General features: G+C 38.3%; 1 protein-coding gene across 1 annotated transcript; it reads right to left on the bottom strand.

Annotated features, from left to right (window-relative positions):
• Nucleotides 1-6,522: 6,522 nt before the first annotated feature.
• ADH1C (alcohol dehydrogenase 1C (class I), gamma polypeptide) lies at nt 6,523-25,068 on the bottom strand. Its single transcript, XM_006059202.3, has 9 exons — nt 24,916-25,068; nt 21,554-21,655; nt 20,634-20,772; nt 18,878-18,965; nt 18,562-18,781; nt 15,724-15,984; nt 9,881-10,016; nt 9,022-9,160; nt 6,523-6,792 (listed from the first exon to the last, which is right to left on the bottom strand). The coding sequence occupies exons 1-9, from the start codon at nt 24,931-24,933 to the stop codon at nt 6,768-6,770; spliced, it is 1,128 nt and encodes a 375-aa protein (XP_006059264.1). The 5' UTR covers nt 24,934-25,068; the 3' UTR covers nt 6,523-6,767.
• Between the last annotated feature and the right edge of the window lie 1,769 nt (nt 25,069-26,837).

The raw sequence follows: 26,837 nt of genomic DNA, 5'->3' as shown, positions 1-26,837 counted from the left end.
CCTAAAGAAATATTTTTCCAAAGAAGCATTCAAATGCCCAACAGACACATGAAAAGGAGCTTGATATTACTAATCATCAGGTAAATGCAAATCAAAACCACAGTAAGATATCACCTCACACTTGTTAGAATGACTATTATCAAAAAGACAAGAAATAAAAGAGCAGGCTTAAGATCCAGCTTTCAAAAAACTAAGATCATCACATCTAGTCCTTTCACTTCATGGCAAATAGATGGGGAAAAAAATGGAAACAGTGACAGGCTTTATTTTCTTGGGCTTCAAAATCATGGTGGACAGTGACTACAGTCATAAAATTAAAAGACTCTTGCTCATTGGAAGAAAAGCTATGACAAAGCTAGACAGTGTATTAAAAAGCAGCGACATCACTTTGCTGATAAAGTTCCATATAGTCAAAGCTATGGTTTTTCCAGTAGTCATGTACAGATATGAGAGTTGGACCATAAAGAAGGCTGAGCACCAAAGAATTGATGCTTTTGAACTGTGGCACTGGAGAAGACTCTAGAGAGTCCCTTGGACAGCAAGGAGATCAAACCAGTCAATCCTAAAGGAAATCAACCCTGAAGAGTCATTGGAAGGACTGATGCTGAAGCCGAAGCTCTAATACTTTGGACACCTGATGCAAAGAGCCAACTCATCGGAAAAGACCCTGTTGCTGGGAAAGACTGAGGGCAGGAGGAGAAAGGGAAAACAGAGGATGGCATCACCAACTCAATGGACATGAGTTTAAGCACGCTCAGGGAGATGGTGAAGGACAAGGAAGCCTGCATGCTGCAGTCCTTGGGATTGGAAAGAGTCAGATACAACTGAGTGACTGAACAACAACAGCAAAAACAAGTATTGGCAAGATATGGAGAAATAGGAATGCTTGCACAATGTTGGTGGGAATGTAGAAATTGATGCAGCCACTATGAAAATAGTGTGGAGGTTCTTCAGAAATTTAAAATAGAGCTATCATATGATCCAGTAATTCTACTTCTAGGTATTTAGCCAAAGAAAACAAAAGCACTAACTGGAAAAGATACATCCACCTACATGTTCATTGCAGTACTATTTAAAATAGCCAAGCATAGAAAAAAACCTAAGTGTCCAGGTGAATTGATAATATATACTCTACTATGTATATATTGTGGAATTTTATTCAACTATAAAGAAACTATAAAGAAGAATGAATACTTGCCACTTGTGACAACATGGATGGACAACAAGGACATTAACCTAGGTGAAATAAGTCAGACAGAGAAAGGCAGATACTAAATAGTCTCCTAATTGGCAAGTTTAGACTTAAATTGAAGAAAGTAGGGAAACCACTAGACCATTCAGGTATGACCTAAATCAAATCCCTTATGATTCTACAGTGGAAGTGACAAATAGATTCAAGGGATTAGATCTGATAGAGTGCCTGAGAACTATGGATGGAGGTTCATGACATTGTATAGGAGGAAGTGATCAAGACCATCCACAAGAAAAAGAAATGCAAAAAGGAAAAATGGTTGTCTGAGGAAGCCTTACAAATAGCTGAGAAAAGAAGAGAAGCTTAAGGCAAAGGAGAAGAGGAAAGATATACCCATTTGAATGCAGAGTTCCAAAGAAGAGCAAGAAGAGATAAGAAAGCCTTCCTCAGTGATCAATGGAAAGAAATAGAGGGAAAAAAATAGAATGGGAAGACTAGAGATCTCTTCAAGAAAATTAGAGCTACCAAGGGAACATTTCATGCAAAGATGGGCTCAATGAAGGACAGAAATGGTATGGACCTAACAGAAGCAGGAGATATTAAGAAGAGGTGGCAAGAACACACAGAAGAACTGCACACAAAAATATCTTCATGACCCAGATAACCACAATGGTGTGATCATTCACCTAGAGCCAGACATCCTGGAATGTGAACTCAAGTGGACCTTAGGAAGCATCACTACGAGCAAGGCTAGTGGAGGTTATGGAATCCGGTTGAGCTATTTCAAATCCTAAGAGATGATGCTGTGAAAGTGCTACACTCAATATACCAGCAAATTTGGAAAACTCCGCAGTGGCCACAACCTGAAAGGTCAGTTTTCATTTCAATCCCAAAGAAGGGCAACGCCAAAGAATGTTCAAACTACCACACAATTTGCACTCATCTCACATGCTAGCAAAGTAATGCTCAAAATTCTCCAAGTCAGGCTTCAACAGTTCGTGAACCTCCAGATGAACCTCATAAACTTCCAGATGTTCAAGCTGGATTTAGAAAAGGCAGAAGGACCAGAGATCAAATTGCTAACATCTGCTGGATCATTGAAAAAGCAAGAGATTTCCAGAGAAACATCTATTTCTGCTTTATTGATCACACTAAAGCCTTGGTCTGTGTAGATCACAACAAACTGGAAAATTCTGAAAGAGATGGGAATACCAGACCACCTTACCTGCCTCTTGAGAAATCTGTATGCAAGTCAAGAAGCAATAGTTAGAACTGGAGATGTAACAACAGACTGGTTCCAAATTGGGAAAGGAGTATGTCAAGGCTGTATATTGTCATCCTGCTTGTTTAACTTATATGCAGAGTACATCACACAAAATGGTGGGCTGGAGGAAACACAAGCTGGAATCAAGATTGCCGGGAGAAATATCAATAACTTCAGATATGCAGATGACACCACCCTTATGGCAGAAAGTGAAGAGGAACTCAAGAGCCTCCTGATGAAAGTAAAAGAGGAGAGTGAAAAAGTTGGCTTAAAATTCAACATTCAAAAAATGAAGATCATGGCATCCAGTCATATCACTTTATGGCAAATAGATGGGGAAACAATGGAAACAGTGACAGACTTTGTTTTGGGGGGCTCCAAAATCACTGCAGATGGTGACTGCAGCCATGAAATTAAAAGATGTTTGCTCCTTGGAAGAAAAGCTATGACCAATCTCAACAGCATATTAAAAAGCAGAGATATTACTTTGCCTCTAAAGGTCCATTTAGTCAAAGCTATGGTTTTTTCCAGTAGTCATGTATGGATGTGATAGTTGGGCAATAAATAAAGCTGATCCCTGAAGAAGTTGATGTTTTTGAACTGTGGGTATTGGAGAAAACTCTGGAGAGTCCCTTGGACTGCAAGGAGATCAAACCAGTCAATCCTAAAGGATTCAGTCCTAAATATTCATTGGAAGGACTGATGCTAAAGCTGAAACTCAGTACTTTGGTCACCTGATGAGAAAAATTGACTCATTGGAAAAGATCCTGATACTGGAAAAGATTGAAGGCAGGAGGAGAAGGGGACAACGTAGGACGAGATGATTGGATGGTATCACCAACTTGATGGACATGAGTTTGAGGAAGCTCCGGGAGACAGTGAAGGACAGGGAAGCCTGGGTGTGCTGCAGTCCATGAGGTCATAGAGAGTTGAACACAACTGAGCGACTGAACTGACTGAAATAGTCTCATTTGCATATGGAAATTCAAAAAACTAAACACAAAGATATAAAGAACAGAATGTTTACCATAGGTGGAGGTTGGGGGTGCGTGAAATAGGTATAAGGGTAAAAAGTACAAGCTTTCAGTTTAAAAATATCCTAAGGATGTAATATACAGCATAGAGAATATAGCTGATAATATTGTAATGCATTTTTGAAAGTTGCTAGGAGAATAAGCCATAAAGGTACTCATCACAAGTAAAAAACCAATAACAAAAGAAATATTCAGTCCTCAAGTTATTTCTCAATCTCTCTCTCACCCATTCTAAAATTTGGAATTAGCTAGGAAACACTCATTATTTAAACTTAGAATGTACTAAATTTCTCTTCACTTCAAAGTTGTAGTTATAACCCTTTAAGGCGATTAGGCATCTCCCAAACACTGGAAATTATTGGTTTGTTGGTGAATGGTAGTCTTTAAATATCATTTTTAGGTAAGAATTGTCTCATGATTTCTGACTTGTTGTTCATAATAAACCTACTAAATTATTTGCTGACATGGCAAATACTTCAAAGAGCAAGACTGGACAAGGAAACCTCTGTAATTTCTTTGTTGTGAGTTATTTATTACCTTGTGAGTTATTCAGCAACCTCTAGGTTCTTTTGATGACTGAGATAAGATTATACAGATGATCTTCTGGACCTTGGATCCAAAGTGATGAAATGAGCAGAACAAGGACACATGTATGACCATTAATTTCATCAAAATGGTGCTTGGCCTTGAGTGCGTATAGTGCTCTCATTCTAGTTTTATTCTTGCCACACTGAGTTTGGTTTCTCTTCCTATGCAATGTCCCGTTTCCTGAACATTGCTGCGTATTTTTTCAGATAAATGTAATTTTATTTATTTCAATAAAATTGTCCATTTAACATTTTTGGGAGACTACTTAGTAGAGGTTATTTGTTCAATAATCATTTGCTAATGGAATTAAGTATTAGGGTGTCTAAGAATATAATTATTAAATACATACTTGCTCTTACTCTAACTTTTGAGTAATTTTTGAATGCTTCTGTCAAAATGACTTTCTAATTCTAGAGTAGCTTGTATGATTTGCAAAGTAGCAAAGGATTAATTTAATTATATTATTATGTTATATAATTTAATTATATTACTTCTTTTTATTTACTATTTTTGGAGGAGCTAAGTCACTGTATCAATGCTATTAAACCATCAACATGCAATTACTCCTCTACAAATTTTGAAAATTTTCTTCATTTTGACTAAGCTTTTTGTGGTTGGCTGAAAGTGAGTGCAAGCTATATATATTCATAGTTAACACTTTTTAAAGGAAACCAGCAAATATGGAACCCACTCCAGTGTTCTTGCTTGGAGAATCCCAGGGATGTGGGAGCCTGGTGGGCTGCCGTCTATGGGGACGCACAGAGTCGGACATGACTGAAGCGACTTAGCAGCAGCAGCAAATATGGAAATTCTTGATTCTAGAGTCAAAATTATCACTGAAGGCCAGCAGGACACACTGACCGTGTGCACCATTACAGCATACCAGCCACTCTGTGGTTCCGTTTTTCTACTTTGATTTCAATGTCCCCTTCCCTGCCAATGTCAATGTGAATAAAGAGGAAGTTTTGGGTGCAGAAGGCACCCCCACCTCCCTCTCAAACACCTCATGGAGCATTGTGCCCCTCTGTGAGAACACTAATGTGCTCACCAACCCCGCTCTCCACCTGCTCTCCACGCCTGGGAGGAAGGAACTGGATGCAGACCTCTGTGCAACCAGTAGGATTTTATGCCCACTATGTGACATGGGCCTTTAGAACCATCTCTTTGTCCTCAGTATCTCACATTATCAGCACCAAGATAAAAGCGCTGGAGCACCCATCAAAATGAGAATGTAGTGTTCCATGATGTTAGGACATTCTGAAAATGTAGGGACATTCTGAAAGCTCCCCCAACCCTAAATATCTCCTTCGTGTCTTTGAGAAGACCATGACACTGTTCCCTACATTAACATGGCAGTTCATAGTTGACAAAGCCTTTTCACTGGCATCATTCCATCTAATTTTCTATGAAGCTGTAATCAGTTCATAACTTCTTAAAACAAAGGATAAAATGAGCTTAGAGAGGTTGAGTAATTTACTGAAGGTCACAAACAAGTGGTAGATTACTTGCTCTAAGTCTAGAGTCCTTTCTACAATATTGAAGCAAGTCACATGTAAACTAAACTAAACTAAACTAAGCTAAAACTCTTTAAATGAATAAGCTTTCATTACACATTTAGAGATGAAGCTCAAAATGTAAATCTTCCTTAGAGAAAGGATTAACAAGTGGGTACCATAGGCTTTTACAAGTTCAAAACAATTAAATATTCCGGGGTTGCAGACTTAAGCCATGGTAGTTAATAGAAAATTTCTCGTTCAAAAATATTTTTGCAAAAACGTACATCTATATGTGTATGTGCATAGAAAATCTATTGCTTTGGATGTTTGTGCCATTTCTTAGTTACCCATTTTACATGCTGTGTCCACAGCTGCTTTATTCCCATCCCTAGACTTCAAGTTGCCATATTACTTTTTAGCTACCTTATGGCTCATTTTCAGTTAACTACAGTTGCAATGATAATAATTAAGATCTTTTAACCAATAAACTTCTTTCTTGAGTAAAAATTAGACTTTTTGGAATATGATTCTAAGAACAGTTCAGTTTTCAGATTTAGTATTCAAACCTCACATTTATCACATGTAGTGTGAAAATGTAGTATAAAAACACTTCCCTCCACCTTAAACATGTGTGATATTTACCTTAAAAAATTTCCTTCATTTAGAATTTCTGGACCTTCTCCACTTATAAATCAGAGTGTATTCTTTTTCAAACTATAGTTTTTACTGTAGGGTTTTGCTACATTTCCTAAAGAGGAAAATACAGACAGTGAACGTACAGGTAGACGATTTTGAGTACAATACCCCATCACATGTATGTTGAGGGGAAGTATAATAAGGTCCTTCTCAATGACTACGGCTAAAAGACTAAGGGTGGCAAAGACACAAAAAGTACAAGAAGTCAAAAGAAATACCATTCCTTAGTCTGAAAGATGACATGATTCAACATGAGCAGAATGATTAAGAAGACTTTATTAGACTCAGCTACACATATGATGGTTTATCTAGCTCTCACTTAAATTTTTAAAATTTGCTTGAAAAATGATTTCACATTGATTTTTATTTCTTTTGGAAAGCTCCCATGTGCAATTTATTGGTAGTACCTCTGAAGGACTGAATTACTGATGATGTTTGGCTGATGTTTCAGATGATGGAGGCAGAAGACTGCTACAAGTGAAGGTGTGTGTATGGTCTCAAAATGTCAGGATGGTACGGACACTGAAACAGAAAATAAAAGATAGAAATTGTTTTAGTGTTTAGATAATATACACTCTTCCATGTGAGAGTACAAAGAGCATTCAGTTTGTCTCTTTGAAAAGCTGTCTTTGTTTCCTGCTATTCCATTCCCATCCCTAATGCACTCAAGTCAAGTAAAAGGTCAGCTCATCTTTTCTTTCTGTTGTCTTTCTCCAACCTGAATCTCAATTATAACGTTCTGAGTGTGACTATCATTTAGGCTTCATTATGTATTAGATTTTCAAAATATCATTTTTGAGAGTCTACATTCCTTATACAATAACAAATACGAAACAACAATTGATAATTACATGCAATAAGTTCATGCTATCTGTCACTCTGTAGAGTCTCATCATGTATTTAATTATTTAAACCTCTATTTAAACAACACCATGTGGCAGGTTCTAATATTATTTCCATTGTAGAGATGATAGATGCAGAGATTTAGAGAGATTTGTACCTTACTTTAAAACATACATCTAGTGTGGGCTCCTGGGATTTAAATCCAAACAGAAAATTGCACAAATTACAAGATGATAGATAATGTGCCTAAAAGTGCTGATAATGTAATAAAGTTAAGATCATGCTGAAATTTTAACAGAGCTTAGATAAAGAAATGCTTAAGAAGACTTAAAAGTAGAAAAAAAGTTGATTTGTGTTTGGAGAGACTTTATTCTTTGGAAGATCAGAAATGTAACATTTTACTGGAACTAATGTCCTTTCTAAAAACCATCTTCTGATGGATAAATGCTTTAGAAAAAGATGATCTATGTATCTTAAAAAATTATTAGTATATATGTATATATGTGTGTGTATATATATACATATATATGAAAAAATGTATATAGCTAATTTAGAAACTAAAGAACAATATAAAGAAGAAAGTAAAAATAACCTGTAATCCCACAACTTAGAAATAATCAATGTTAAAATTTTCTTGAATTTTGATTATCTTTTTTCTAAACATATGTAAGTTTTTATTGCTCTGATTGAAAACTTGGAACTGTATTATATATATAAGTTCTGTATTCTCTACTCTATAACCTAAAATTACATCAGGAGAATTTCCCAATTTAATGAAATCATTTCCTTTTAAATGGCTTAATTAATTTCTAGTAATGTTTGCAATTTATTTAATATTCTTTTAATGTTCAACTTTTAGGATGTTTCCAATTTTTGCTGTTATAGATAATAAACATGCTTAAAGATATGTTCATTTGCATATCTCATAATTTCTGTAGAATAGATTCTCAGAAATGTAACTGTTGGGACATAGGATCTACGTTTCTTTTTTTGAGGTTTCTTATACATATGACCAAACTGCTTTTTAGAAAGGATGTGATCTGGTGCTGTTTGGATGCTAGTTTCTTTCCTTCTTCAATAATATTTATCAGACTAAGGGTCTAGTATATATTATGTGTATAGCTGCTTAAGAAATAGTGTTTAAAACCAGAAAACCTCATGAGCAGAAGTGTGAAGTCACAGAGAAAGCAGAGACTGTGGAACAAAAAGGTGGGAGTTAGGTAAAACTACCTATAACTAACTGTGTCTCATTTATAAATGCAAGTGATGAAATTCTTCTTTTTAGGTGTTTGTAAAAGATTAATATTAAAGGTAGAAAATGAAACTGACTTGGTTTTGTAAGTTTTGAAGAAAATGTAGATTTAAACATTTAAAATAGTATTTTGTACCCTTCCTCTTTGCAATAATTTTTATTTGTGAAAAATCCGTTGTAGATGGAAAAATAAGAGTAAAAATAATAGTCAGCATTTTTTGAAAAAAGTAATATATGCATAGAAAATGATGCCTATATAGCTCCACTGACTTCCATAATGAGTTTTTGGGATGTCTGGAATGTAATTTAAATTTGTAGCTATTAATAGTCAACCATTTTAAGTGGCCAGGCAGGGACTGGGATAACTCCATGTTATATGACTATGTGTCTCTGATTCTTTTTCCTTGCAAAGCAGAGAATATTCTTGTGAAGATGGCAGAAGGTCTGATCATTCAGAATTGCTGTGACCAACATAATTTAGCTTCAGCAGAACAGGAAATGCAAAGTATTTTATTTTCTTGCAATATGATCTTATGTGTTCTACATGCAGAGACTGAACTGGGAATGGAAAACCAAGGCAATCCATCCTTGCCTCTCTCTCATCCTTCTACTTTTTTTCCTCTGTTAGTCAAACCCCACCAAAACTTAAAATCTACCTCTTTCCAGAGCGAAGCAGGTCAAATCCTTCATTTATTTTTTCAAGTGGTAAAACATGGGTAATTAACTGATCCAGTGAAAACTTCTTAGCCATGAAATCAGTCACAAGTTTGGGGACAGATTCTTTACTTTTGAAGCCTGAAAAGAAAGTGACATCAATGTTAGATTCATCCAGATATAAGCAGAGGTTTAGAGACAAGACTGTCTACATAAAATTTAAATGAAAGTTTATAAAATGTCCACAGACTATTGTTGCTGAGGTTAATAAGAGTGTATGTTTCAATATCTTTTTGAAGTGATTTGACTTTTAAAAAAATCTCCCCGCCCAACAAACCAGAGCCTTTGGTTATTAGTTCCCTCATAGAGAAATTATAGTATAGTTGGTTGTTCTCAGAGTCAAGAAGAGATTCAGTAGTTGTCGACATCTGGGCAGTGAGTGCAGACATAAATTGTTGCTATGGGTTTCCTGGATCCTCCTAGGCATCTCAGTGCATTATGCAGTCACCAGTGTCAAAAGAGATGATGCTGAAAGATCCTAGTCAGTTCATGGGGACACCACTAAAGTCTACCTTGGGACTTTTCGGGTACATTAGTTTCACATCTAATTGATTTGGAGCCTCTAGATACAAAGGAATCTTAGTGTATTTTTAACTACATTGCATGTTAAACCCTTGCCTTGTCACTTGCAAAAGGGAAGAATTCCTGACCTTAGTAAGAATTTAGCCCTCAAGCCTAACTGCTGCTGCTAAGTCGCTTCAGTCGTGTCGGACTCTGTGCGACTCCATAGACGGCAGCCCACTAGGCTCCTCTGTCCCTGGGATTCTCCAGGCAAGAACACTGGAGTGGGTTGCCACATACCACCAAACACAGCTCCTTTCCAGGTACGTCCAGTCAACAGCAACATGGGGTTCATAGGGATATTTTGGGCATAAGGAGGTACTCCTACAATGACGCTTACACCATATGCTTCTTGACAGCACAGCAAGGCAGACATCTGGAATAAAATTAATATGTAGCATCATTAAAGTGGATTCTCTGGTAGTCCCCATTTGTGAAACACAGTATCATGTGCTATGGATCTAGTTAAATTGTGAATGTGTGGCTGGAAGAGACTGGCTTTTTCTTCACTTCCATTATTTCCCAAAGCCACTACATGTGGCTTTAGAAGACGCCCAGAAAACATTTTGAATGAAACAGTAGATGAATGAAATTGTATGTTTTATGTACATAAATCTTCTTTAGAAAATAATAAAGATGTAAATACCATTACACATATATAATCTGATTCTTCAAATAAAGGTAACGTTTATCATCATGTGACCCCAGAGCAATCTGAAATGGTTAGTTCATTTAATTATTAAGTAGATATCTTGCACTCAGTACTTTGAACCAGGTATTTTGATGGTGAACCAGATATATGGTCAGTTATATCATCAATATTTCTCTCTTCTCCTCTTGATGGTCTTCCTTTTTAATGGATCCATATTTCTACTGCCCATTTAAATGGGCACTTTTTTCCTAATTTATATACATTTACCCTAAAGACCTTTTCCAAGAAAAAGAAATGCAAAAAGGCAAAATGACTGTCTGAGGAGGCCTTATAAATAGCTGTGTAAAGAAGAGAAATGAAAAGCAAAGGAGAAAAGGAAAGATATAAACATCTGATCAATGCAAAGACATAGAGGAAAACAATAGAATGGGAAAGACTAGAGCTCTCTTCAAGAAAATTAGAGCTACCAAAGGAATATTGCATGCAAAGATGGGCTCAATAAAGAACAGAAATGATATAGACCTAACAGAAGTAGAAGATATTAAGAAGAGGTGGCAAGAATACACAGAAGAACTGTACAAAAAAAATCTTCATGACCCAGATGATCATGATGGTGTAATCACTCACCTAGAGCCAGACATCCTGGAATGTGAAGTCAAGTGGGACTTAAGAAGCATCCCTATGAACAAAGCTAGTGGAGGTGATGGAATCCGGTTGAGCTATTTCAAATCCTAAAAGATGATGCTGTGAAAGTGCTGCACTCAGGATATCAGCAAATTTGGAAAACTCAGCAGTGGCCACGGTACTGGAAAAAGTCAGTTTTCATTCCAATCCCAAAGAAAGACAATGCCAAAGAATGCTCAAACTACCGCACAATTACACTCATCTCACTCGCTAGTAAAGTAATGCCCAAAATTCTCCAAGCCAGGCTTCAGCAATACGTGAACTGTGAACTTCCAGATGTTCAAGCTGCTTTTAGAAAAGGCAGAGGAACCAGAGATCAAGTTGCTAGCATCTGCTGGATCACGGAAAAATCAAGAGAGTTCCAGAAAAACATCTATTTCTGCTTTATTGACTATGGCAAAGCCTTTAACTGTGTAGATCACAACAAACTGTGGAAAATTCTGAAAGAGATGGGAATACCAGACCACTTGACCTGACTCTTGAGAAACCTGTATGCAGGTCAGGAAGCAACAGTTAGAACTGGACATGGAACAACAGACTGGTTCCAGATAGGAGAGGGAGTACATCAAGGCTGTGTATTGTCACCCTGCTTATTTAACTTATATGCAGAGTACATTGGAGAAGGCAATGGCAACCCACTCCAGTACTCTTGCCTGGAAAATCCCATGGACAGAGGAGCCTGATAGGCTGCTGTCTATGGGGTTGCATAGAGTCGGACACGACTGAGTGACTTCACTTTCACTATTCACTTTTCATGCATTGGAGAAGGAAATGGCAACCCACTCCAGTGTTCTTGCCTGGAGAATCCCAGGGATGGCATAGCCTGGTAGGCTGCCATCTCTGGGGTCACACAGAGTCGGACATGACTGAAGCGCCTTAGCAGCAGCAGCAGCAACAGCAGCAGAGTACATTATGAGAAACGCTGGGCTGGAAGAAGCATAAGGTATCAAGATTGCCAGGAGAAATATCAGTAACCTCAGATATGCAGATGACACCACCCTTATGGCAGAAAGTGAAGAGGAACTAAAGAGCCTCTTGATGAAAGTGAAAGAGGAGAGTGAAAAAGTTGGCTTAAAGCTCAACATTCAGAAAACTAAGATCATGGCATTTGGTCCAGTCACTTCATGGCAAATAGATGGGGAAACAGTGAAAACAGTGTCAGACTTTATTTTTGGGGGCTCCAAAATCACTGCAGATGGTGATTGCAGCCATGAAATTAAAAGACGCTTACTCCTTGAAAGGAAAGTTATGACCAACGTAGACAGCATATTAAAAAGCAGAGACATTACTTTGTCAATAAAGCTCCATCTCGTCAAGGCTATGGTTTTTCCAGTAGTCATGTATGGATGTGAGAGTTGGACTGTGAAGAAAGCTGAGTGCAGAAGAATTGACCCTTTTGAACTGTGGCATTGGAGAAAACTCTTGAGAGTCCCTTGGACTGCAAGGAGATCCAACCAGTCCATCCTAAAGGAGATCAGTCCTGGGTGTTCACTTGGAAGGACTGATGTTGAAGCTGAAACTCCAATACTTTGGCCACCTGATACGAAGAGCTGACTCATTTGAAAAGACCCTGAATCTGGGAAAGATTGAAGGCAGGAGGAGAAGGGCATGACAGAGGATGAGATGGCTGGATGGCATCACTATCTCAGTGGATATGAGTTTGGGTGAACACCAGGAGTTGGTGATGGACAAGGACGCCTGGCGTGCTGCAGTCATGGGGTTGCCAAGAGTTGGACATGACTGAGTGACTGAACTGAACTCTCATTTTTTTGAAGTATGATTGACAAAAATCATTTATTTTTAGGTTGTATGCCATGAATTTTTAGGGTGTAGAGTGTGATGATTTAATATACATATGCCATGTGAAATAATTACCACAATTAAGTGAACACATTTATAATCTCACACAGTTACTAGTTTTTTTTTTGCAGTGAGACCATTTAAGATCTTTCTTCTCAGCAAATTGGAGGTATATAAAACAGTATTATTAACAGTATTATTAACTATAGTTAATAATACTATAGTAACCATGCTGTACATGGATGTCTCCAGAACTTGCTCATAACTGAGAGTTTGTACTCTCTGACATCTACCCATTATTCCTCTCCTACTTCCTCCAGCCCCTGGCCACCACTGTTCTACTCAATGGTTCTAAGAATTTGAATTTTTTTAGACTCCACATATAGGAAAGATCATACAATAATTGTCTTTCTGTGTCTGGCTTACTTCACTTTGCATAATGTCCTCCAGATTTTTCCAAGTTTTTGCAAATGTCAATACTTCTTTTCTATGGCTGAATAATATTCATTCATATATATACATATATACAGTTCACAAATGTATATTATACACACACACACACACCTCACAATTTCTCTATCTATTCATCCATATGGACATTTAGGTTGTTTCCATATCTTGGCTATTATGAATAATGCTGCAATGAGCATGGGGATGCACATGTCTAAGATAGTGAGTTTATTTTCTTTGTATATATTTCCAGAAGTGGGATTGCTGGATCACATGATAAAAGATCTATCTTAAATCTTTTGAGGAGCATTTATACTGCTTTTCACAGTGGCTGTTTTATATTCCCACCAACAGTGCACAAAATTCCCTTTTTTCCACACCCTCTTCAACACTTGCTATTGCTTTTTTTTTTATAATATTCATTCGAAGAGGTATGAGGTAATAATCCCTTTGTGATTTTGATTTGCTTTCCCTTCTAATTAATGATGTTCAATTCAGTTCAGTTGCTCAGTTGTTTCTGACTCTTTGTGACCCCATGGACTGCAGCATGCCAGGCTTCCCTGTCCATCACCAACTCCTGGAGCCTACTCAAACTCATGTCCATTGAGTCGGTGATGCCATCCAACCATCTCATCCTCTGTCGTCCCCTTCTCCTCCTGCCTTCAATCTTTCCCAGCATCAGGGTCTTTTCTAATGAGTGGGTTCTTCACATCAGCTTCAGCATCAGTCCTTCCAATGAATATTCAGGACTGATTTCCTTTAGGATGGAGTGGTTGGATCTCCTTGCACTCCAAGAGACTCTCAAGAGTCTTCTCCAACATCACAGTTCAAAAGCATCTATTCTTCATTGCTCAGCTTTCTTTATAGTCCCACTCTCACATCCATACATGACTACTGGAAAAACCATAACTTTGACTAGATGGACCTTTGTTGGCAAAGTAATGTCTCTGCTTTTTAAGAAGCTGTCTAGGTTGGTCATAGCTTTTCTTCCAAGGAGCAAGCTGTTGGCCAAAAGAGCCATATAGCTGTTGGTCAAAATGGGCATATTTTAAATGTGCTTTGACCTTCTGTGAGCTTTTATTTATTTATTTTTACTCTGAAACTTTAAAAGAAAGCCTTTTCCCTCCAGTCAGGTTTTTAGACATGTGTGTAGTAAGAAAGTTGTTTAGGAAAACACCCCCCACCCCAGAAATATATAGTAGTTGATCCTTTGATTTTGGAGTATGAGACTTGGATGATCAGAGAACCTCAGGACATGTGGCTATCAGATACTTAAAATAATCCAATTCCACAAGAGAAAATGGAGGAAAAACCATATTAAAAATGGCATAAGGAGCAAGTGACAGCCTTGGAAAGTGACAGCCTTGGAACATCAGTCGTCTATGGAATAACTGTTCCTGGTCAAGGCTGCAAAGAGCTTTACTCTTAAGGTGCTGCTTCCTGTTCCCAGCACTGCTGGGACTTACTGGAGAACCTAAAGCGAGTGATTGTGTTGGTCTCTGGGGCTTTTTTCACTAGGATTCTAGAGAATTCTGCTTAGGGCGAATGTAGCTAGAGATGTGTTCTCTGTTGCAATTGATGATATCTGTAAGTATTTGAAAGTCATATCATGTATGGGTTTTCCCTGATGGTCACACAGTAAAGAAAGCCTGCAGTGCAGGAGACCTGGGTTCGATCCTTGGGTTGGGAAGATCCCCTGGAGAAGGGAAATATCATGTATATTTTAAAGATGATGTAAGTTTTGCACAGTTGGAAATATTACTTCCTTTTGACAACACCAGATAACATTTATTAAGAGCTTACCACTGACAGGTGGCAGTTGCTAAGTATGTTACGTGTGTCATCTCATGTAATCCACAAACAACACTACAAGATACATATCACTTAAAATTTTTTGGTGGGAAAACCTGTTGACCTTTTAAATTATTCAGTTCAGCACACAGATTTGGATGCTTTTTATGTACCAGGCACTGTGCTGTCTGCTGTGATAAACGGGGTGTATTTTCTGTTAATGAAATGATAAGGAGCCTAAAGTTTCTCATTGGTTTTTTTTTTTTTTTTTTTTTTTTGGTCAAAGTATGGTCTTGAAAAAAAAAGAATTCATTAAAACATACAAATATTGTTAAATCATTTTTTGTTAAGAACGTGTTGAAAAATCAAACTTGCCAACTTGAGAACAGAATTTATATTCTTTATATGTACTTGAGTTTGAATTTTTAAAACTAAAAATTAAATTTATGATGGCTCAGTAAACCCCCCCTCCCTCTCTAAATAGGACATGATACTTGTACTTGTGACAGGTTTTTTTTTTTTTTTTTTTGACTGATGGAATGAGATTCCTCATCATAATAAATTAAGCAACCCAGGTAACAAATAGGAAATGGAAAATCATCATAGTTTTAAAAATGTTCTTTCTATATAATGTTTATATTCTGCCACACTAAAGAAAACTCTAGAATGCAGAAGCTTATGTCTTGACACATTTCAAAGTACATACCATGGTGTCAAGCCGACCGATGACTTCAAATGAAAAATCCACACCTCCACCACTCACTTCTTTCAGCACCTCCTCGATGGGTTTCTCGTAGTCCTGAGGGTTGATGCACTCTGTGGCACCCACCTGTTTGGCCCTTGCAAATTTGTCTTTGTTGATGTCCACTGCAATGATCCTGGCTGCTCCAGCTGCTTTGCAGCCTATGATAACAGACAGGCCAACTCCTCCAAGGCCAAACACGGCACAGGTGGAGCCCTGGGTAACCTGTTTTCAGAAAATGTGAAAATGGATTAAGTAATAATTGTTAAGGGCTTTCCAGGTGCCTCAGTGGTAAAGAATCCGCCTGCCAATGCAGGAGATGCGGGCGCAATCCCTGGGTCAGGAAGATCTCCTGGAGAAGGAAATGGCAACCCACTCCAGTATTCTTGCCTGGGAAATCCCATGGACAGAGGAGCCTGGTGGGCTACAGTCCATGGGCTAACAAAGAGTTGGACATGACTTAGCAACTAAACCACCACCACCAACAACAACAATTGTAAGAAAGGGCCTAAATTGTATAAAGTGCCATGCTTTGTTTTTGTCAGAAGTTACTCAAATTATGTCCAACCTTTTGTCAAAACCTCTTTTGACTTTAGCTGCCTCACACTTGAAATGATGGGTTTGAATTAGATTAGTGTTTCTCTAATTTTCCTGGACATTAGACTCACCTGCTGCTGCTGCTGCTGCTAAGTCGCTTCAGTCTTGTCCGACCCTGTGTGACCCCATAGATGGGTGCCCATCAGGCTCCCCCATCCCTGGGATTCTCCAGGCAAGAACACTGGAGTGGGTTGCCCTTTCCTTCTCCAATGCATGAAAGTGAAAAGTGAAAGTGAAGTCATTCAGTCGTGTCCGACTCTTAGCGACCTCATGGACTTCAGCCTACCAGGCTCCTCCGTCCATAGGATTTTCCAGGTGAGAGTACTGGAGTGGGGTGCCATTGCCTTCTCCTTTAGACTCACCTAGGAAGCTTTAAAAAAATCTCAATACCCAGGTCACAGCCCATAAGCAATTAAATCAGACTCTGTGCCAGTAAGTGGAAAAAGATATGCAACCCACTCCAGTATTTTTGCCTGGGAATTCTCATGGACAGAGGAGCCTGGTAAGCTTCAGTCCATAGGGTCACAGAGGGTAGGACACGACTTAGTGACTAAACAACGACAACAACTCTGCAGGCAAGACCAAGTCTCCAAGTGACTCCAGTGGGAAACCCAGGCTGGGAGCCAGTGGACTGGATGACCATTGAGCTCTAGATGCTAGTGACTCCCCTCTTGAAGAAAATCTAGTGCCTCAAATCTATTGATGCCAGCTTCAGTCCATCACACATACACAAACACAATTCTAGGGAAATTAATAATAAATGGAAGAGAGGAGACTGAAAAAATAATCCAATTGAACCCTCAATAATTAACACCTTGGTTCAAAAACTTTCAGTAGTCATGACGTATAATGAGAGCAGAAAGAAGCTGTGAAGTAGAGAAGAGTTATCCCCAGCTTAAGCAAACTTAACACCAGGGGAAATTTAACAGGTAATTTTAAGATAATACAGCTTGAGACCAACGTGTTCTTAATGGGTCTTTATCTCTGCTTTAAAAAATACACAAATGAAAAATAATGCAATGAAAAGCTGGTTTATATTTTAATAATGGATGAAATCCATTATCACAAGTACCCTTGGCTTCCACTCTGTGCGCAGGTTCAATTAGACAATCTGTTCAGATGATAAAGTTGTACAAGGGACTAGGTGCTAAGGTCACAGAAATTTGGAAAACACGTGCTCACAATAGCTTAACTTACCTAAGGGACTGTTTACTAAACCTAGTCTGTTATAGTCAGACTTCACTGTGGGTAAAATGTTCCTCCTGTACCAAGAAAACATTCTGTGGGGGTACAACACCACTTTTTTACCTTAGAAAAAGATGAGGCTTGTGATTGTGATTTAAAAGTGTTGGTAAATATCTACTGTGGTTTGTGATTCAGCAGGAGTTTTGAGGAGGCTAGTCGCAATTGTCATGTTAACTACCTGTAAGATGTTGGGCAAATGGCTTTATGTCTCTGGGTGTCAGTTCATAAAACAGAAGGATACTACTAGATTTTCAACCTTTTAGGAAGAGGAGACTTTAAAGAATTTCTCCTTAAAACCTGCCACATTGAAGTTTGGGCGTGTGTATGTGTTCATGGCTGGGGAGGAAGTATAGCAGTGGAATAAATGCTTCATGCATCATCGAAGCCTTATTGCTTTCCTCGTAGAGATACAGAGAATGGGCATGTTGGTGGCCCTCAGTTTGGACGTATATCAGGATATCAGGTCAGGCTCTGGAATCTCCTGTTGATCCTAATTCTGGGAGTAGAGGATCCACGAACTAAACTCATAGTCAGCCCCTTCATTTTGTTTACTTTTGCTTCCTCAAAACTTAGCAGAACCTATTGTGCATGGCTCATGTAGGCACTAAATGAATGATAAAATGAACTCCTAGGTCTAAAACTCAGTAATACCACAAAGAACACATACAGAAGAATAATTATGGAAAACACCTTTCCTTTTTCTTAACTAATTATCAATAGCTTTTCATTTGTGATAACAGATACATTTTCTAGGGCATTCCCTCAATTCCTTCTGAGGGTATCTTCTACTTTTAATCAACATCCTTAATTCTGTGGAGCATAGCGATGCTATTATGGTAGAAGAGGGGAAAGCTTCCAATAAATGTGAAGAATGATCTCAGATTCCTGTGAGAAATTGCTTTGCTTTTAGCTCGTGACAGTCTGAGTGTAGCTGGTTTTATCACTCATTGTTATTCCTACCTTGGCAATTTTGACCGCAGACCCATAACCAGTAGAAAATCCGCAGCCAATGAGACAGACTTTCTCCAGTGGTGAGTCTTCATGGATCTTGGCCACTGACATCTCATCCACCACTGTGTACTGGGTGAAGGTGCTGGTGCCGAGGAAGTGGTGGATGGGCTTCCCCCTGCAGGTGAACCTGCAGGTACCATCACTAAGGGTCCCCTGCGGCTCATTCAGGCTGGTCAGTGCAACACACAAACACAAGAGGGTATAAGACAGGAGCAAAACTAGCGTGCAAATTCCTTCACTGCCAAGGAGAGTAACAGATACTCACTCGTGTTTCAGGCAGAGGTTGGCTTCCGGGTGTTTACAAACATTGCACTTTCCACACTGGGGAACAAAGAGTGGGATGACTTTATCACCTGGGGATGAGGATAAAACAGATTCTTCTTAAATTTCTACGCAGGAATTAAGAAATTAAGTAAGAACTTAAAGCTTCAGTTCGGTCAGTTCAGTCACTCATTCGTGTCCAACTCTTTGCGACCCCATGAATCGCAGCACACCAGGCCACCCTGTCCATCACCAACTCCCGGAGTTCACTCAGACTCACGTCCATGTCCATCGAGTCAGTGATGCCATCCAGCCATCTCATCCTCTGTCGTGCCCTTCTCCTCCTGCCCTCAATCCCTCCCAGCATCAGAGTCTTTTTCCAATGAGTCAACTCTTTGCATGAGGTGGCCAAAGTACTGGACTTATCCAAAAGACTCAGAAAAATAACATTTAAGAGATTATATGCAATGATGGCATGGAAATTTTCTGTTTATTCACTGTTTACCTCTAAAAATATTTGTATTAATATTTAATAATAGGATACAGTAAATATTCAAGAAAATTGGTAACCAGTCACGTTTAATCATGGTTTAAGGAAAAGTGGGGAAACAGTGGAAACAGTGTCAGACTTTATTTTTTGGGCTCCAAAATCACTGCAGATGGTGACTGCAGTCATGAAATTAAAAGACGCTTACTCCTTGGAAGAAAAGTTATGACCAACCTAGATAGCATATTCAAAAGCAGAGACATTACTTTGCCAACAAATGTCCGTCTAGCAGAGGCTTTGGTTTTTCCAGTGGTTATGTATGGATGTGAGAGTTGGACTGTTAAGAAAGCTGAGTGCTGAAGAATTGATGCTTTTGAACTGTGGTGTTGGAGAAGACTCTTGAGAGTCCATTGAACTGCAAGGAGATCCAACCAGTCCATTCTGAACCCTGGGATTTCTTTGGAGGGAATGATGCTGAAGCTGAAACTCCAGTACTTTGGCCATCTCATGCGAAGAGTTGACTCATTGGAAAAGACTCTGATGCTGGGAGGGACTGGGGGCCGGAGGAGAAGGGGACACCAGAGGATGAGATGGCTGGGTGGCATCACTGACTTGATGGACATGAGTCTGAGTGAACTCCGGGAGTTGGTGATGGACAGGGAAGCCTGGCATGCTGCGATTCATGGGATTGCAGAGTCGGACACGACTGAGCCACTGAACTGAACTGAAGGAAAAGTGGCCATATATTCAAAGGGTAAACTGTGCATGGGCTCCACTTCCCACCTGAGAAGAGATTATGTTGATTCAGTCCAGAGCTCACAATCCCCACTGTGTGAAGTCAGCCCTGAACAGGTTCAAAACACTGATTATGTTTGTCCCCACTATGTCTAGACATGTTTTTTCTGTCTCATCAGTAGTTTTCTTTGGACCTGGTAGAAGACAGTGCTTGGCAACACTAACATGGGAATTAACTGATTATGAACTCTACCCTGGCAGACACTGGGTCTCTTTCAATCCTCATGTATTCCCAGGATCTAACGTGGTGCCTGACATCTAGTAGGTCCTCAAGAAATACTAGCTGATGTAGAGAATACAGTAGTGCATGGATGCATACATGCCTGAGTCAGGCAGGAAGGGGATAAAGAAAGAGACCTCTGTCCCAGCTCAGCCTTAAATACGTTCTTTCATCCCTCATTGCTTCAGTGTCATTATCCAGGCTACATCACCTTGGGGCCCTGAGCCAAGGCACATTTCCTAAGTGTGAATTCTGTACCTGGTCTTACTGTAGTCACCCCTTCTCCAACGCTCTCCACAATGCCGGCTCCCTCATGGCCTAAGACCACAGGAAGACGTGTGACCACAGATCCATTAACCACATGGTCATCTGAGCGACAGATTCCTGTGGCCACCATCTATAGGGTAAAGGGGGGTTGATTAGATTCAGATAAGACTATGACCCTCAGATGGGCTTAACATACTCATTTTCCTGAAATTGCATTGAAGAATTTTAAAGCATTTTGCTAATAATTCCTACTCTTCCAAATACTGTTTCAAATTATACCTGAAGTTATTCAGCCTGATAATGCTCCACTTTCCTTTTATGCATTAAACAACTTAGAGTAATCTGTGAAATAATTGTTTCTGAACTATTGAAGTCATATAATATGCAGTCTTTTTGATAGAAATAGAAAATGCAGATAAGAAAATAAAGTTACGTAAGTGCCATCACATAATGCTAATTGATTTTAAATGATATATATTGTTTGCACTTCTTTGTTGTTGTTGTTGTTATTTAGTTGCTAAGTCGTATCTGACTCTTGGCGATTCCATGGACTGTAGTCCACCAGGCTCCTCTGTCCGTGGGATTTCCCAGGCAAGAATACTGGAGTGGGTTGCCATTTTCTTCTCCAGGAGATATTCCCAATGCAAGGATCGAACCCACGTTTCCTGTGTTGGCAGGCAGATTCTTTACTGCTGAGCCACCACATAAGTTCTTCGTTTCACTAGGATTATACTGTACATGCTCTTTGGTCTCTTTTTAAAAAATTTAACAATTTTGATTTATAGCTTCCCTTGACAACAAATGTAATTCCACTATCTGGATGACTATATTATAAGTGCTTTGGTTACTTTCATTGTTACATTCTGAAAAATTTAAACCTAAGATTAAATAGAAATGGAAAAAAATTTTACCTTAATACGAACTTCATGGGCCTTAGGGGGTGCAACCTCCACCTCCTCAATGGAAAATGGTTTCTTGAGCTCCCACAGCACAGCTGCTTTGCATTTTATTACCTGAAAATTGAGCAGAGAGATGACACCATTGTCCCCCCAGCCTTGAATTCAGGGAATGTGCCTTTAATCTTTTTACATGTACCATCTAGCCCCATGTCTGAAACTTAATATTGTTCCATGAACATGAACAACCTCTGATTTGCAAAAAGAATAATAGTGACTTTTTATAAAAATGTGTAAGGCAATAACACAAGGAAAGAGAAACAACTGTAGGAAGACATTGAGATAAAAATGGAATATATTCTTTTATGAAAAAAGATCATCATTGTTTTTCCCTCTAAAGGTTCTATTTCCTAATGTGGTTCTGAAATTGGTTGTTTATCCAAAGCTGTTGTCTTGTCCATGAAGTTCTAAATCACTATCACATTACTACCAGATTCAGTGTCTGTTTACATGAAACTCATTTCCCTCTTGCTCAATTCTCCACTTAAGCCAAAATGATTTGACTTTAGAATTCCTAAGCCTCCCAGCCTAGAATTTCTTTCTCTATTTGCCTGCTCCTTTGATTTCTCTCTCTACTTCTTCTATGGGCTCCTTGTTTGCATCACTAATTTGGAAGATTTGGCAGCTCTGTTTTGTTATATAATTTATGAATAGAGATTTCTTTCAGATTGGATTTGAGCCTAAAATTGTAGAGATTAAAACTACACACACACACACACACACACACACACATAAAAATGAGAGAACTGTGTTTGACTTTCTAGCTAGCATAGCTTACCTACAGATGTTCTTACAAATGACAGTTAAGCATATATGTTTAGTGCTTGGGAATGTAACATAAGGGTTGTCTTCACTTTTGCAAAGCTGGTGTAATTGAGAGATTTTTCTGAAGAGAATTAACAACATACTACAAACATGATAAAAATTCAATTGCAATTTATCTGATGATTTATTTTTACTATATATGCACCAAATCCTTCCACTTTGCAAAGTGTTCACTATGGCCAATGCCACAATAAATATAAGAGTGCTTGGATGTAATACACTAATGGTAGAGAGGTGTTGAATATTGGGGTGCCAATGATGTAGCAGGCACAGTGGCTGTGTTGGGTGAAATATGAGTTTGACTTTTAAACTTCACAGGGTAGTATTACTGAATCATTAGTCTTATTTTTCAGATGAAAAGCTTGAGGCTCAACTGACTCAATAGTTGACGAGTACTTTTCCCAAAGTTACAAACCTGGGTGTCCGAAGAATGAATACCATTTTATCTTTCACTACTTGATGATAGTAAAAGATTAACAAAAGGTTAGAAGTTAGATAACAATAATAGCAGTGATTAATATTTAGTCAGTTATTTCTGTGTACCAGGCACTATTTTAAATGCTTTCCAGTATTAGTTTATTAAATTCTCACAACCACCTTACAAAAGTAGGTATTATTACTATTGTCATTTAGCATTTGAAGAAAATATAGTGCCAGAAGGTTAAACATAAGTGAAGTGTTATCATATAGCTAACAGTTATTGACATTGTATCTTAGGAGGGGGGGATTGATTGCCTGTAATTTATAAATTTAATTAATGCATTTGGCCTACCCTTTTGATCTCTGAGTTTTGAAAAATTAAAATTTTCTTTTTCTTAAGTATTCTTCATTTGAAATGTAATAGGCTACTGTAAATGCCAATCAGTAATGCATGAAAATAAAGTTAAAATAAGAAAACTGTCAACTGATCATCTGTATGATTTCCAACCAGTCTTATTGATATAGGCCTGATATATATATAGGCCTGATATAGGCCACACTATATAGGCCTGCCATTATAGCAAGATATTATATTGCATAATTCACTCCTTACACAGCAAACCTACTAGAAACAATTGCACAGGCTTTTGCCATTAAGCAGTTAAACAACATGAATTGATTGTATTGAACAACCACGTGTATTTCTCTGTACCTGTAAGCACATTGAACAAATAAACATGAGTCTGTGGAAGGCTTAGAACCAAATATATCTGTTCTCAATGTAAATAGTGGTTCCAACAGTATCAGTATTATTATTATTATTATTGTAAAATCACGTTGGTTTTTGCATGAAGATAACATTTCTATGGGAATTCCTTAAATTGTGCCATAATAGGACCCTTTAAAATCAGAATTTGCATGTTGATTCTGGTTTGCTTTATCTTTAAATTTTTTTGTTTTTTGATTGGAGTATAATTGCTTTACAGTGTTGTATTAGTTTCTGCTGTACAACTGTGAATCAGCTACATGTATACATATATCCTATCCCTCTTGAATCTCCCTTTTACTACGCATCCCCCCCCCATCCCACCCATTTAGGTCACCACAGAGCACTGAGCTCGGCTTCCTGCGCTTTACGGCAGCGTCGCACCAGCTGTCTGTTTCACACGCGGTAGTGTGTATGTGTCAGTGCTCCTCTCTCAAGTCACCCCACTTCTCCCTCCCCTGCTGTGTCCACAAGTCCATTCTCAACGTCTGCATCTCAGTCGGTTTGCTTAGCCTTGATGATTCTAATGCTTTGAAGTCAATAAAAGTTTTGTCACATTTAACTTTCCTATATTCATAAAAAGAATGATTATGATCAAAGAGAATAACATTTATATTATAAAGAATAATATTAAGTTGTATTATAAAGAATAACACATTTATATTAATGATATCTTAATATAGACATAACTTCTTGATAAAAACATTTCATTTCTAACATTAGACTTGAAAATTACACATGACTGGCTATAACTATTTCACATGTACTTAATATAGGAAATATAGATTTTAATATATATAGATGCTCTACATACTTCTTAAAGATATTTAGGTATTGCCCTTCTCAATTGTAGTTTAGTATACTTTGTATATTGAAGCATATATCCTAAGTTGTATTTCAGTATAAATTATTTCTAATTTATATATGAATTTTGTTATTCATTAAATAGTGTATCTCTAAATATTGCATGGTTGCTTCCCAGGTGGCTCAGTGGTAAAGGATCTGCCCACCAATGCAGGAGATGCAGGAGACATGAGTTCAGTTTCTGGGTCGGGAAGATCCCCTGGAGAAGGAAATGGCAAACCACTCCAGTATTCTTGCCTGGGAATTTCCATGGACAGAGGAGCCTGGCAAGCTATAGTCCATGGGGTTGCAAAAGAGTCAGACACGACTGACGGACTAACACACAGGTTGCTAGCCTCCTGAATAAAGGACACTTTCCTTGCTAGCCAATGCTTGTCTCTCAAGCAGTCAAACATGAGTTTTACATTAATTAGAATAATTCTAAAAAAAAAAATTGCCTTACTTTTCCTGCTGTGCTCATGTTTCTTCTTTTCTCTGCTGGAAGGAGATGTGAATTACAGACTTACAGGCTCTTCCCTGTTCAAGTACATACAAGAGATAGATTGCACAGATTCTTATATGCTTGACTACCACCCTGTTCCCCACATGTGATCTGGGATCTTTAAGCCCTGCCCATCAGTTTATTCTTAGACCTCGTCAAACCAACAGTAACAGGGCACTGAACCAGCACTCAAACATTAACTTTGTTTGCAATATGCTAATTTCAAATAACATCTTGACTTCATTAGTTAAATACTTTCTTATACGTACCTTTTTTTTTTTCTGGATTACATATTTCTCCTCTCTCATTCCCACATAGGATGTTCAGAGTTCTATTTTCCCTTTGTGTAAACTGAGCTCCGATTTCAAATCTACATAACACAGTTAGCAAGGGGGAGGAGTAAGAAAGCAGCACAAAAGGCATAGGACAGAGAGAGCTACAAGCCCGAGTGATGTGTTTGCTCCAGCACGCTCCCACTCTTCACAACAGAGAAATCAGACACCAGTCAGTGACAGCAAAAGTGGCATTTCTGCTCCATACAGTATTAATCGAAACTGACTGAGACCCTCCCTGTTCCAGATATTCAAGTGGGTACTATGGGGTGACAGTGATGGATAAGAAATGACGTCTACCCATGCCAAGAGGCAGTATGAGGCCATGGTTATAGCATGACCTTGGAGTCGAGCCGACCCTGTCCTTACTAGCTGTATGAATTGGACTTGTTATTAAACTGTCCTTGGCCTTAGTTTCCTTATCTATAAAATGAAGATGAACAGTATTGCCACCTGGAAAGGTTGTTTGATGAACAAATGAGTTAATCTTTTTAAAGCACTTAGGGATCCTGACAAATAGGACGGCCTTTAATAAATATTAGCTACAATGATCATCCATAAAAGTAAACTCATAATCTATGGGGGGAAAAGACACAGCAAACCAAGTCAGACGATCTGTAATGTTCTATATCAGAGAGAGAGCATCCTGTCTGAAGAACTCAGAGGAGGCTTTGTAGACCTTTCAGTTAGAAACTAAATAATGATCATTTTGGCAATTATTCAAGAAAACTCACTGTAAACTTCCATTGTTATTTGTTCAGTGCAGTGAGTATCAGAAAGAGAATATGAGCTTGATTTTTAATAAATCTCAAGTCTTTTACCAACAATTGGAGGATATGGTTCATTCAACTACTTAATTAGACTTAGTCTGTCAACATATGTTAACAAAAAGGGTATATTTCTCTAGAATTGTCAAGGGAACAACACCATTATCTGTTGCCAACTTTACATATGCAGATATGGAAAGCCATACTACAGCTACACTGTCGACCCAGCAGAGAGGGTCGAAAGGTCTTCTGTCTCACTGTGGTCTTATAAACATTGACTAGACACCACTTCTGAATGGCTACCATACTGCTCTCACTCACCTTGACTCATGAAGGACAGCAGTGCAAAAAAAGGGACTCTGACCACTTCTCAGAGATTCTGCATGGTATCAAAGGGCTGATATGTCCCAAGCAATTCAAAAGACTCATTGGATTGACTTGTTTATAGGATAATGGAAGGATAAGGTATTGGGAATACTGTAAATTCTTAATAAATTGTTGGTTTATTTGTGAGATATAAATTTGCAGGAAGCTAAAGGCCACAACTAACTGAGCATCTGCTATATTTCTAGAACTCCACTGGGAGTTTTTCATGCATTCTCACCTACTATCCTCAGAGCAATCCTACAAGGAAGGTACTCTTATTATTCCCATTTCATAGATTAAGTAAAGAGAAGCTCAGAAATTATAGGTCCCTAAGTATCCTTTCTAGATCAGAAATATTGGCTTCAAGAACATCAAGATACTCAGGCTGATGTTAGTAAGAATGAATGCATGCTAAGTC

The sequence above is a fragment of the Bubalus bubalis genome, chromosome 7 (genome assembly GCF_019923935.1).
Source record: "Bubalus bubalis isolate 160015118507 breed Murrah chromosome 7, NDDB_SH_1, whole genome shotgun sequence".
NCBI classification, from domain to species: Eukaryota; Metazoa; Chordata; class Mammalia; order Artiodactyla; family Bovidae; genus Bubalus; species Bubalus bubalis.
This window is presented reverse-complemented; position numbering and strand designations above follow the sequence as displayed.